General features: G+C 31.0%; 1 protein-coding gene across 1 annotated transcript; it reads right to left on the reverse strand.

The window, feature by feature from the left end:
• Positions 1-5,062: 5,062 nt before the first annotated feature.
• Positions 5,063-13,563, reverse strand: LOC129289836 (probable LRR receptor-like serine/threonine-protein kinase MEE39). The gene is made up of 11 exons (XM_054926602.1): positions 13,302-13,563; positions 9,861-10,001; positions 8,498-8,558; positions 8,028-8,429; positions 7,723-7,846; positions 7,351-7,639; positions 7,048-7,189; positions 6,280-6,358; positions 5,834-5,933; positions 5,361-5,569; positions 5,063-5,209 (listed from the first exon to the last, which is right to left on the reverse strand). Exons 1-11 carry the CDS (start codon positions 13,561-13,563, stop codon positions 5,063-5,065), a joined length of 1,956 nt encoding a protein of 651 aa, XP_054782577.1.
• Between the last annotated feature and the right edge of the window lie 469 nt (positions 13,564-14,032).

Consider the following 14,032-nt stretch of genomic DNA (forward strand, 5'->3'; position numbering starts at 1 on the left):
TATTATCCCATTTATCGGGAAGGCAGGACGTCTTAATCTTGTCCTTGTCCAGTCCCGACTCCTAACGGGACGAGACGACTTTTAGGACGTGATGGGATACAGGATCAAAATTTATTTTTAATCTTTTTTTTAGAACGAGACACGAGACGGGAGTCTTTCGATTATATCTTGTCTCGTGAACACCCCTAATTTTCATATTCCACTCGGTTCATTCGGTCATAAAGGCTTTCTTCGTTTACTTGGACCAAGTCAACCCATCTGCGTGCATGATGCATGGCTACCATATGCAATAACCAAAGCTAACTGGATCACAATATTATTCCAAAAGGACCACTTATATTTAAAACACGCACCCACAACCACATAATTCACACAAGTAATGTTGAGTTGCATTTATTTCTATTTCACTTAAATTGTTGTAGTTAACGAGCAAAGCCGTCTTCCTCTCCAACTTATTATTATCATAAAATATGGGAAACATACGTGTATATAAATCTTGTTGAAGGAACACTAAGCTCAGTTTCGTCTTCCAAGACATCTTTTAATTAATAATAGTAAATCAAAATATGGTGTTTAAGTAAAATATACTTCCTCCATTACAAAATGTAAGACATTTTTTAAAGGGTTGAATGTAAAAAATTTAAGACATTTTTAATATTTCAAGTTGTAATCATTGTCTTTTTTTCAAAAGTATCCCTATTGAATAATCGCTTTATATTTATTTTATAGTAAAACACCCTCTTATATATAGGGATAAATATGAAAAGATAATATTAGTTTGAAGATAAATAACTACTTTATTAGATGTTAAAATTTAGTTAAAGATACCTTATATATTTAATGGAGTAAATATAAAATATGATACTTCCTCTGTTTTAAATTATAAGAGACTTCTATTAAAAACATTTAATGACATTACTTTTTTAAAATAAAAATATAAACTTTCAAAAGCACCCTTTCATTTAATATATTAAAAAGAGAGATGAATAGAAATTAAATATATAGAGAAAAATGGTAATATTCTAATATTGAAATAAACCTATTTAATAAAATCTTAATCTTCTCAATGTCTCTTTTATTTTGAGATGCTGAATTTTTTTAAAAATGTCTTATAATTTAATGATTAGAGTATTTTGTTTTTGCTAGAACTATAAGGGCTAATGAACAAAATAAACCCTGAAGTATTACCTGAAAAGTGCCTTCAACCCTGAGCTCTTAAAATATGTAAAATAAATCTTAAACTTTTAAATTCATAGTAAAACGAACCCTAACTATTAAATTTTTTTAATTTCATACTGTTCATGTGGTACTGTTCATCGTGGGTCCCATTTAATGCTGACATGTCATTCTGAATTAGCGCCATAGATCCTAAACTATTATGTTAGTAACGTTATGAACCCTAAATTATTATGTTAGTAGCATTTTGGAAGCAAATTACCCCCACCATTTATGTATAGAATGTTGATTATTATGTAAATCAAATTAGCTTTAGTATGGTTCGCTGCGGTGAATGCATCGTTAGCCGTGGTAAACGACCCATAATTTTGTGAAATGATATTTTTTTATTATTTTTTACAATGTTTTCCAAACGATTGGTATCTCATGCTTCCATATACTCTATAACTCTAATTTAATATTATTTTGAATAATGTTTATTTATTTAATAGTGAAAACTTGGGATTCCATTTGAAAAGAAGTTTAAATATTAGATATTTTAATTAACCAATTATTTTGAGTATTAAATTCATTGATGAAACTATCAACTTTTGTATTTATTATCTGTAAAATCCTATGATACTTAAACTTCTTTTCAAATAGAATCCCATAAAATCTTAAAATTGAATTTAAGTACCGGAGTCCTCTTCTGCTATTTGCAAATCATTGTTATGACAAAAATACATCTAAAAGAGAGTGATTAAATGTGCATCTAAGACAATAATCCTTTAGTCAAAACATTATTTTTTTAAACAGTAAAAAAGGATCATGGTCATGAAATTCAACTTTAATATATTGTTGTCCTGAATGATTATTACTGATTTTTACAGGTTGTTAGTTGTAATATTTCCTTGCGTATGTTGTCCTTTTTGCTGACCAAATAAAATAATAATACAGTTCTTGATCTTTCCTTGTCGATGTGGCTGGCGTGTAGATTCTGCTCGACAGCCTGGTGCACAAGAAAACAAATTGTCTTGACTTGGGGAAATCTCACCATTTCGAAATTACTAAAGTGATTGACCTGGTCGTGCCTCGCGGTTGACCGCGTGGGTTTCAATTTTCTCAACTCGCTCGTCCCAAAATTCCTCATTTCGACACCGCTTTTCGTTGAGAATTGAGATAAGGAGGATTTGTAGTCGTTACTCTGCTCCCTCTCATATATAAGTAGAGATGATTTTTTTTTTCTTTATTCTAATTATAAAGTATAATATTAATTATTTTATCACTCGTTTTCTCCAGTGCTCTTATTAAATATTGATTATGTATATTATTGAAAATTATTCTCTTAAACTTCTCACTCACTTCTTTATAAATAACAATAAAGTTAAGGATTTATTAAGTTTTTAAATAAAATTAATAAAAATTTAAAAAATCAATAAAACGTATATTGGAAGTGTTTAATTATAAATAGCATAGAAGGAATTGCTTTTCTTTTCGGTACAATTCCTGAGCGTTTTTGTCACACGGTGGCGAGGACGATGTTTACTTGACCCATGGAAATTTCATCATTTGGAATTTAATTGGGAGGAAGGTTGTTGGGTGTGTTTACTTTCAACTCTAATCTCCAAATTTCTAATCCATAGGCTTTTTTTCCCTGACTTCAAGGACTATAGGCCTGTTTGTTATGAGATATTTAAGCCTAATGTACAATTTCCGCCTAAAATAATGCCACATGACTTGACTTGGCTACAGCGGCACCCATGCATGCATACAGGCATAGTTGACTTGCTCCAACAAAATAATGTGCAGTTTTTTTTTTGTTTATACATTTGATTAACGTTAAATAGCGACAACAATAAACGTTGTCTCGCTAGATGGGAATAATCTATTGTTTATATTTACATTAGATTCTACAGAATTTTATGCTGGTCATCGATAACTAATATAACTCTCCTCTTTTATTCAAACTTAGGACTTGTTATAAAGCGTAGGTCTAAAATTAAATTAGACATATTTTACCAAAAAAAAAATCAGACACATTAATTCTTTTATGTATTATATAAAATTTATAAAATTATCACCCTAATCATAGCTTATAAAATATAGTCCTATTTGTTGTAGCTTTATACCAATCTATCATGGAAAATTTTGGATTATCAAAACAAGCTATGCGTAAATTGGTTACTGTTAGATTGTCCAAGTCTCCTTTTATATGATTGGATGAACAAGACAAAATGTAGAAGACAATGACTAATTTTACTACCACAATAATACTTATGCTGAAAAATGTGGGCTATATGCTTCTTTTTCTCTCTTTTGGGAAAAATCTGGAAAGTACTTTTTTTTTTCCAAAAATCTCTCTACTTTTGGGGGAAAACGTATGGAGAAAATATGACCTCTACATATTTTCTCACCTTTTCTTTCTTATTTTCTCTTGCCATCTAAATAGGGAAAAGTATATTTCATCTCATATTTTTCTTTCAAAAGTTTTTTCTCTTAATTTTCTCTCTATTCATTTACTATTAGGCAAAAGTTAAAACTCAAACAAATTATAAAGAAATAATATTTTTATATAATTATCTGACTACATCAGATTCACAAGCTTCACGTCCTTAATTAAGAGTAGCTCTTCTTAAAATATTTTCTGTATTCACAGATACTCAAATCTGAGTCCTTGCATTTAAACGATCATCTCTTCCACTAGAACCCAAAGAAATGATATTTCAACTCATTGCACAAAGAGAACCTCATCAGAAGTGAAATTTTGATTAAGCACTTGACAACGTATATTCCAAATGCATGGAATTATTCATATATAGTTTGGGCAGATTTGCATATAATTTACCTACCGTTGAAATCTGAAATTGTCACATTATATGTAAAACAACTTTCTACTAGATTAGTGGGTGATGTGGCTTTGTTTTTCATTGGCATGATGAAAAATGCTGGTTGCTTAGGTTCAGCTAGTAAGATGGTTTCATTAGACAGAAAAGAAAGAACATCTAACATATCAGGTCGGTCTTTGGCTTGATCTTGTACACACAAGAGACCAATATGAATGCATCTCAATAATTCATCAGCATTCCACGTTCCACCTAGTGAGGGATCGGCTAGCTGTAAGGCTCTTCCTTCATCCCACAACTTCCATGCCTAATTAAAACAAGTTTATGTTCGGTTATGTATATTATCAAACATTGAACTTGCATGTGGGGATGCCTATTGGATGAAATAATATTATATACTTACATATCCAATGAGATTAAGTGAATCTTCAGAATTAAAAAAGCTAACATTCTTCTTGCCACTAATAATCTCAAGTAGCATCACTCCAAAACTGAAAATATCAGTTTTTATCGAGACAATTTCATTGAGAGCATATTCTAGAGACATGTAGCCACTAAAATAATAATTGATAGAAAGAAATAAAAAAATATTAGCCTCTCAATCAATTAAATGATATATATATATATATATAACAAAAATTAAACAGACAAAAAATTTTTAACTTACTCTGTTCCAACCACTCTATTTGTATTTTCTTGTTCAAATTCTTGCAATTCATATATTCTTACCATGCCAAGATCAGATATTTTTGAACACATCTTGTGATCAAGTAAAATATTACTTGGCTTCAAATCTCGATGTATCACTTTTAATTGTGAATATTTGTGTAACTAAACAAGTCCTTGATCTACACCTTGAATAATATTGAGTCGTCTCTTCCAATCCAATAAAATCTTATTATCATGATCTATATCAATGTAATTTAGAGGAACATGTTATGACATATCTATTTTAATAGAAAAACGTTATTATAACTTAAAGGCAAGTAAAAGGCATGCCAAAAAGGTAAAAGTCCAAACTCTTAGTGGGCAAGTATTCATACATTAACATCTTCTCTTCTCCTTCAATACAGAAGCCATGGAAGTCTTACTAAGTTAGTATCTTGGAGTTTGGCATTCAATTTGACTTCATTCTTGAATTCAGTTAAGCCTTGTTTTGAACATTTAGAAAGTCTTTTGATTGCTATTTCTCGACCATCCAGTAATCTTCCCTGAAAAACATTGTCAAATAATCATCTTCAATTCCTCATATTAGGGCGTAATTAAATTCCGAGCATTTATCAGGAGTGTTTTTCCTCTCTTTTTGCTTCATTTCCCCCCTCATATCATCCTTTTTAATTATTACCAATATTTAACTATTACCTTGTACACAGGTCCAAAGCCACCTTCACCTAGCTTATTTGTCGACGAGACATTATCTGACGCTAAAACAATGCTTTTGAAATTGAATATATGAATTTCATGGCCTGTTTTGTCACTTTTACTGAATTTCCATTTCTCGCTTACACTTAATGGTATCGCAATATCTCCAATTTCATGTAATAGCTTCTTCTGTTCCAATCTTTTTTGCCCTATTCATCACCAAGCATGTAAGTATGATATTAAAAGAGTATACAAAACAAAACAATCTGATTTATTAGTACTTAGTGGAGAATAGATGGATAAGATTTGATAATGATTTATTGGGTAAAAAGCAAAGAATAGAAGAATGGATCAGCAAGAGTGGCATTCTAATCAATAAAAAATTATAAATAATTGCAGAAATTGAAGTTCGTAAGAAATGATGGTCATGAATACTTAATGATGCTCAGTAACGGGAAAAATTTTATGCGTACCTTTTAATTTCTTGGTTTTGAAGATCCAAACTCCTAAAGAAACCAGGAGGATAACAACCAAAGCGGAAACAGAAGCCGCAAGTTGAATAACAAATTTATGCTTTTTGCATGAATCCACCAGACATAGACCAGGATTATCTGACAAACTAAGGGACAAATCAAATATACTAACATTAACTTTGATTATCAGATAATAATTGGTTGGACGACATTCAATGCAAATGACAAGTTCAGTACTTTTGAAAATTAAAACGGTTAAGATTGATATATGACTGGAATTCTTTCTAAAGTTACGTCAGAGACAACTAGAGATAAGATCAACTAGTATAATATTTTTGAACGCCCATCCAAATCAATCACTTTAAATGAATTTATTTTGATTCACTCAAAAAGATATTCATAGTTGCATAGTATACTGTAATAGATAGATAAATATGCATGGGAACCTTAATTGCAAATTTCCATTTGACTTTTCTTTTAAGGGCCTTTGGAACTGAACCTGTGAGCTTGTTGCCAGTCACATCACTGCACAATCATTGCAAAAAATATCAACTCTTTGAAGAGCAGGTGTGTATTTCAACATCTTTTGTTTTGTTTTGGACAACAATTTTGATTGCGACAATTCTAAAAGTGTTGCTAGTGTGGTATAAGCAACAATGTTTGTGTGTTGTTATTAATCCTTACTTTAAACAACAAATATTTTGTAATGTTTGAAAAATATTTCATAAAATAGAATAGACAACGGTTTTTAAAATATTGAAATAAAATTTTTAAATAGGCAATGCAACATAAAAATCCGTTTTATATAAATCTTCTGTTTGCCAACATTTAAAACCATTACTTATTGTTTTTCTACTAATAAAAATCTATTTTGATAACTTATCTATATTGTTTTATTTTTTATTATATATATATATATATATAAATAATATTTTGTATTATATTAATTAAAAGTTATGTTAGAAGAGTGGTTAAATTAAGCCACCTGAAGTCTTAGGTAGCACTTATCTCATGAATGGCTGCTACTAGTAGTGATTTTTTTTTTAAAATCAATTAATCAATATGAGATAGCGCTTTCTTGAGTGTCAAATTTTTGGAACAAAGAACGGAAGTGACGTTAGGTACGTATATATATACTATAGATAGGAATGCTTATAATGAATAAAACCGCTCCAAAGTGTCAACAGAATTTAATGAAGAAGCCAAAGACTTACACTGAGGTGATCCTTGCATGGTTGTCATCAATGCCAGAACTGCAACCTAATCCCTCCCAAGCAAGTTTTGGAACACACGGATCTCCTTGCCAATCTAATTTGGTGATCTTATATCCATTTTTTATATCCAGGATAGCATCCACTGGGGGTATTAACAATTATAATTAAGTAGGGCATTAGAGTCTAATCCATGATTCAACAATATGAAGCATACATTCCCAAAGTAAAGCGAGGAAAAAAAAAAAAAAAAGCTAGACCCGTTATAGAAATAGTTGAATGAGGAACGATTGATGGGTTACATACCATCTCTTTTATCTGTTGGAGAAGGCAGGGGCGATATCAATTTAAAAACCTCGAAAGCATTGAGGATTGGTGGAGCATCAGATTCCGACGTTGCACTAATATTAAAACGAACATAGCCTTGAGTTGCTTTTCGATGAGGAGCAATAATGGTCTGCGGCTTCAAGTACTCAAGAGTTATAGGCCGGGCGAGGATGTTTTCATCATCAAGAGTAATATCGATCGTTCTTTTCTGCCCAGGGCGAAGCTGCTCGATTTCACAAAGTGAAAGTAAACAAAGTATTTGGAAGACCTGTCAAGGTTTTTCCAAAAATAGTCACAGTCAAGGTACAAATCGGAGGAGAGATTGATAGATTGGACTGCAGATTTAAGTACATCTGCAGGTAATTTATAAGAGTTGTTTATGCTTTGAGGATGAATTTCAGCAGAACTAATGGATGGATACCAAGCTGATACATTAATTTTGCGCCACAGACGATCATAAATGTCATCCTTGTACCTGCAGATGCAGAGAAAATTAGAAATTAATAAGATAGATGGACTAATGAATTTGGCGATTTCTCACATATGTGAGTAAATCATAGACATACGAAACATAACATGTTAATTGTACTTCCTCTTTCTGATCAAATTCTTATATATAGAGAGAGAAAGAACACAGAAATACGGAATGTCCTCACCTGGTGTCGCTGTAGAGGTTTGAAGTTAAGCTAAAATCAAACGCTCCTTGCTTGTATAGTATCGAAAGTGAAGGTGAGGGCATTTGATAAATGGAATTGCTCAAAGGTCGAAGTTCCAAGGCTGAAAGGTAAGGTATTCCATCGAAAGATTTTATGAGGCACACATGGATGGATAATCTCAGTGATGTAAGCAAGTGTGTTGTAGTCAATAGTGTCCCAAAAGTTGACTCCGACGTACAAGTCGAAATTGGAGTTTTGTTTTTGTCATCATAATTTCCATACATGAAGTGAGCTCTAATGAGATAAGTATTGTTCTTGCCCTGTTTTGGTTTCAAATTGTAGCAGTTCCTTCTTCCTTCTGGCTTTTCAGCGAGCTCATCAGTCCTCCGAAAGAAGGAAAATCTGTGTAGGAGGTCGGTAAGACCATAGAATTGTTACCAGTTTTTACAAATTTTGAGTCAGTCTGATACCGAATTCCAGTTTCCATGTCCAAATAATCATTCGATGATCCACAGTCGATGCTTATAAAATCTGCACAAAAACAAGTGGCTAATTATAACACAGCGGACGGTTTTCAAAACAATAAGCATCTGATCTGAAATGAATTTCCGATTGATTGGTAATTGTTACTCAAGTATCATCTCGCCTTTTTAAGCATTTTCATTGTGTGTGAGTAAAACATTATGTCATAGTAGTCAACTTAAAGAGTCAATACTGCACAATCTCTTTTAAACAATCTAAATTTTATTTGAGATATAATTTAAATTTTAGTTAAATGACAAATTTGCCCATAAAATATAGAATGAGACAAGACGAGAGTGTTTATAAAACAGGATCAGGACAACCTTATTCTATATATTATGCCAAAAAATGAACTGAATTAAATTTTTATCCTATATTTTATCTCGAAAGTCATCATGTCCCATTCAAGATGAAGACAAAACAAAGAGTCTTGGTAAAGCAAAAAAAAAAAAAAGGAAGAGAGACATATATAGCAATATTTATTAAATTTGATAACTTGCTAACTCTAAAACCAAAACAACACAAATATATAAATTCCATCATTGAGTTATAACAGCTGTAATTTAAAGTGAAAGAAGATGATCACAGTTAACTTAAAGCCAAGTACACAATAACCACAAATGACCTCTAGGTTGCAAGCACAACAATAAAATTATTGAGTTACACAACTTAAATAGTTATGCAAAACAAAATAAATAAACAAATATATATATTATGACTAAATAAATAAAATATTAAATATTAATAAAAGAAAACAAAAAAAAATGTAACAATATATTCGGGACGTGAAGCTAATGATGATCCTGAGTCTCATCCCAAACATATTTTTGTCATGTCCTACAAAGTCCTGTCTCATTTATTTTCTAACAAGGATAGACTCGTTCCTACATAATTGAAATGGAATTGGGCTAATCGGGACAAGGACAAGTGTGAACAACCTTAGGTCTTGAAGCGTTTGGAACCCAAAATTTGTGTTCGGTGCAATGTTTCCCTTCAACATTTCAAAATGATATAATATTGCCCAATAAATATTAATTTTGACTGTTATTTAACCAAAAAATTATAGAAAATGATATAAAAAATTATAGAAAAGAATCAAGAAAATTTTACTGATTTTTCCTATAATTTTTTGGATTTTTTTAATTTTTTTGTCAACTAACGATTCAAAATTAAGTTTTGTTAGCATAATGAACATTGTATGAAGATGAGTTTTTCTCCTAGACGCTTTGTACCTATAACTTAAAGGTGAAATTACCTTTTAGTCCCTTGAAATTAAATCCGTTTTATAGTAGTTTGGTTGGGGCGTTATACCAGGATGGGGATCATCGTCGGGGAGATTCCTTCCATGAAGCATTGCTGTGCTGTTGTCCAGATTAAGGAAAATTTGACTGAAGTTGAGCCATGTAGTTAAAGCATAGAATCCGTCTTGATGCCTTTTCCATGTTATCTGATCTGTTGTATACACAAGATTGCAAGCAAGCTTGAGATTATCGTTAATACAAGAATTAGAAGAGTGGACCCAAAAAAAAAAAAAAAGATGCATGAGAAGAAGAATAGAGATGGACTGACTGGCTTGAGAAGCCCGAGATTTCAAACTAAGTAGAATGAAACAAACCAAGATGAGCGGCGATTTGAATGATACAGTGTACCAAAATATGTTTGGAAGAAAGAAAAGTGAAAGGAGATATATTTCTAAATTTGATCTATTGGTCAACAACCATGCATGCACGAAAGAGTCCAATTAATTCCCCCGCGCCCCCACCCCGTTTTTTTTTTTTTTTTTTTGTTGGCAAAGGAAAATGGAGAACCCATGTTTTGGGCGGGACATTAAAGTCGATGATCTGTCACGACGAGGAATTAAAGTCTTCAGGAAATTTCAAAAACTTTAATTAATAGAGGAAAATTTGGTCAAAAAAATATTTATGGTGGCAATTAAATACAGACGGAGTCAAACCATTATTAAAAAAAACAACCTTGACATAAAAATCTTCAGTTAAGGGGTTTCAATTTTGGGGGAAGTAGTTAAACATTACGTCAGCGTCATGGCCTTGAGTTATACTTATAAGTCAATCGCGTACGTCTTCTGCTAAAGGAGACAAATCGACTGGACTTACGGAATTTTCTCTTGGAATTTACGGTTGTTGGACTTTTTCCTTTAATTTACTTGCCTGTTGAATGAAAGGTTTATTTACTTAAAATGAAATTGAATAAAAAAATTCTAAATAAATTTTTTAAAAAAAGTATTAGGAAGAAATAACTATTAACTATTTTTCTTTAACTATCCACTCAGGAATTTCTGATATTCTAACATCACATACGGTGTATTTTTTTTTTCAACATTTTAAAATGGTATATTTGGCACCATACTTTTAAAAAGTTAAATCTGATAGTTAATTAACACAAAAATTACATAAAAAATTCATAAAATTACAAATAAAAACTCAATAAAAAAATAAATATTGATTAAGTTCCTAAAATAATATGATAATTTATAACCCTTCCTCCAAAATTTATAATTTCTCCCTAAAATATTTACAGCTAATATGAAAAATGTAACATCTGAAATTTTAATCTTCTTCTTCTTGTTTTTTCTTTTTTTAATGAAGGACAATTTATTTCATAAACATATTACTCCCATACAAACATAAACAAAACCCAATCAAAGCACAACTGAGCCCGGCAAAATAACAGAAGCTAAAAACAAACACACCAAATTGCCATAAAAACCTTTTTATGGTAAAAACCTTTTCGGCAAGTGATGGGCGAGAGAACCTTAAAACAACTTATGAATTACCCCTGTGGCACGCTCATTCATTATTTACCTATGATATGCGTCACACAAGAATTATATTTAATCAAGGCTTTGCACGACAGTAACAAGTCCCGATCATAGTCTAAAAATGTGTGTATGTAAATGTATAATGTACTATTAAATTCAATTGTATCATTGTCTTCTTCTTCTTCTTCTTTTTTGTGTCCAATAGGTATCCTCCTATTGGAGGAAATTCTATTTGAGGCACTGTCATGCTAGATTTGTTATATTAAATATGTTCAATGATAGTTTACTTTGCCAAAAATAATGCTTAAGCCATTTGATTAGACAAATCTTAAGTTTTATATATTTATGATCTATATATCTTCTAATATTTAGATAAACCTCTTTTATTTTTAATATTTCCTCTACTACTTTTTTTTTCATTTTTTCTTTTTTTTTCCTTGTTGTCTACATTCAATTTTCTTTTCCTTCATCTTATATCATGTTAGGTTGTTATATTAAGTATGCTTAAGAATAATTTACTTTCCCAAAATGGCTTAAGCCAGCTATTTGATTATTAAATTTTATATATTAATTATTTATCTTCTACTATTTAAATGTTAGATTTTTTTTTATCTCTAATATATCAGGCCCTAAATATGGGTAGCTATCTTGATGAGAATTTAAATCTTAATTCACTATATTGCAAGAAACTAATTTTTTTGTTAGATCAAATCCTTGTTGGTTTGTTTTTAATTTTTTATACTATTAAATTTAATTTTAAGAAAGTCACACCATCCCACCAAGCATAAGAAGCAAATGCAGATCATGCCCCCAAACTCATACAAGTTGACTACTTACGTGCGCTAAACTTCTAATTGTAAAGAAAAGTAATCTAATCATATTGTATTGTAATGCATTCATTAGCATCTTCTGTGATCACAAGCAATACGACGAGCCCTGTTTGTATGAGCTACAAGGCTTGATCATTTGCCCAGTAGGTATTAGTATGAGGCTTAATTTCATGATATTGTCATTTAATGAAAGACAATATAGGAAAGATGTTACAAATCCTTCTTGAAAATTAAATTATTTTTTTTGCATGCTTATAAAAAAAATCAAGAAAACATATGAAAGATTTTCTTATACTTGTAAATATACATAGGGAGTACTACTTGCTTAAATCGTGTATATGTACTCATTTGGTTTAGTATTTTAAAACACTTTTTAAAAAAGATCACGTTAAAAAATATAAAATATGTTAAGTCTTTCAAGATATTTCTAATTGAGACACCTATTTATAAACATGAAAAGAATATATATAACTTAACTAATTTATTGAAAAAAAAATTAGTTAAAAGTACTTATAATTTTGAACGAGAGGGGTAAATTGTTTTGAACTACTTCAATAGAACCCAAGAAAAAAATTCTCATCTGGAAATCTAAATAATAAAAAAATTGACATTTATAGTTTCTGAATAATTCTTCTTCAACTAATAGTTGGGCGTCCTCCAATAAAGAGAGGAGTTGAGAATTGTAGTTTCATTCTTGACTGTATTTCACCTAAAATTGAATGTGGGGACATTGAAGGCTTTGTTGATCCAAGATTAGCTGGAAAATTTAGTGTTACCTCAGTATGGAAAGCTATTGAAGTAGCAATGCCTTACCAACATCAACCCAAAGACCAGACATCAGTGACCAATTTCAAGCAGTACCATAGGAATGTTTAGCTTTGGAGATGGACCATGGGAGAATAGATAACACAATACCAAGAAATTCACATGATTATACTGTGAACTGTGAATCGATGACCATTCTCTCTGCTAGGTTGTCACAATACTTGTATTTCTGCTAAACAAGACTAAGCTAAAAATCATAAACCTTGCGCGCGTGTAAAGTGTAACATTGAACATAAAAATTCGAAAGTGTGATACGACCAAACTAATGAAAGTTTATCCACTGTAGAAATCTGAAATTGTTAACATTATACACAGAACAATTTTCTACCGCATTAGCGGGAGATGTGGCCTCGTTTTCTAATGCATTAATGAAAAAGGCTGGTTGCTTCGGTTTAGCTAGTAAAATGGTTTCATTAGACAGAAAAGAAACCACATCTAGCATATCAGGTCGATCTTTGGCTTGATCTTGCACACACAAGAGACCAATGTGAATGCATCTCAATAATTCATTGGCACTCCATGTTCCACTGAATGAGGGATCTGTTAGCTGTAAGGCTCTTCTTCGTTCCACAACTTCCATGCCTAAAACAAGTTCATATTAAGTTATGTATATTATCAAACATTGAACTTAATTGCGTGTAGGGATGCTATTGGATGAAAAAATATTATATACTTACATATCCTATGAGATTGAGTGAATGGAATTAAAGAAACTAACATTCTTTTTACCACTAACAATCTCTAGTAGCAGTACTCCAAAACTGAAAATATCAGTTTTTATTGAAATAATTCTGTTAACAGCATATTCTAGAGACATATAGCAACTGAAATAATAATTGATCATAATAAGAAAAAGAATTAGCCTTTCAATCAATTAGGTGGCATACAAAATTTCACTGATAAAAGAAATTTGACTTTCAACGTTCCAACAACTTCATTTGTATTTTCTTGTTCAGATTCTTTCAGTCTAAATATCTTTACCATGCCAAAATCAGATATTTTGGTACACATCTTGTGATCAAGTAAAATATTACTTGGCTTCAAATCTC

The sequence above is a fragment of the Prosopis cineraria genome, unplaced genomic scaffold (assembly GCF_029017545.1).
Source record: "Prosopis cineraria cultivar Desert tree isolate PC_DT_omini unplaced genomic scaffold, ASM2901754v1 PC13, whole genome shotgun sequence".
Lineage (NCBI taxonomy): Eukaryota > Viridiplantae > Streptophyta > Magnoliopsida > Fabales > Fabaceae > Prosopis > Prosopis cineraria.

Bases quoted from the DNA above. Each gene is read 5' to 3' on its own strand.
- LOC129289836 (XM_054926602.1), bottom strand. From the start codon at position 13,563: ATGGAAGTTGTGGAACGAAGAAGAGCCTTACAGCTAACAGATCCCTCA. The intron at 7,190-7,350 runs GTATGTAACCCA...TAATACCCCCAG, and splicing joins TCCAACAGATAAAAGAGATG to TGGATGCTATCCTGGATATA. The intron at 5,210-5,360 runs GTAATAGTTAAA...AATGTTTTTCAG, and splicing joins GCTTTGGACCTGTGTACAAG to GGAAGATTACTGGATGGTCG.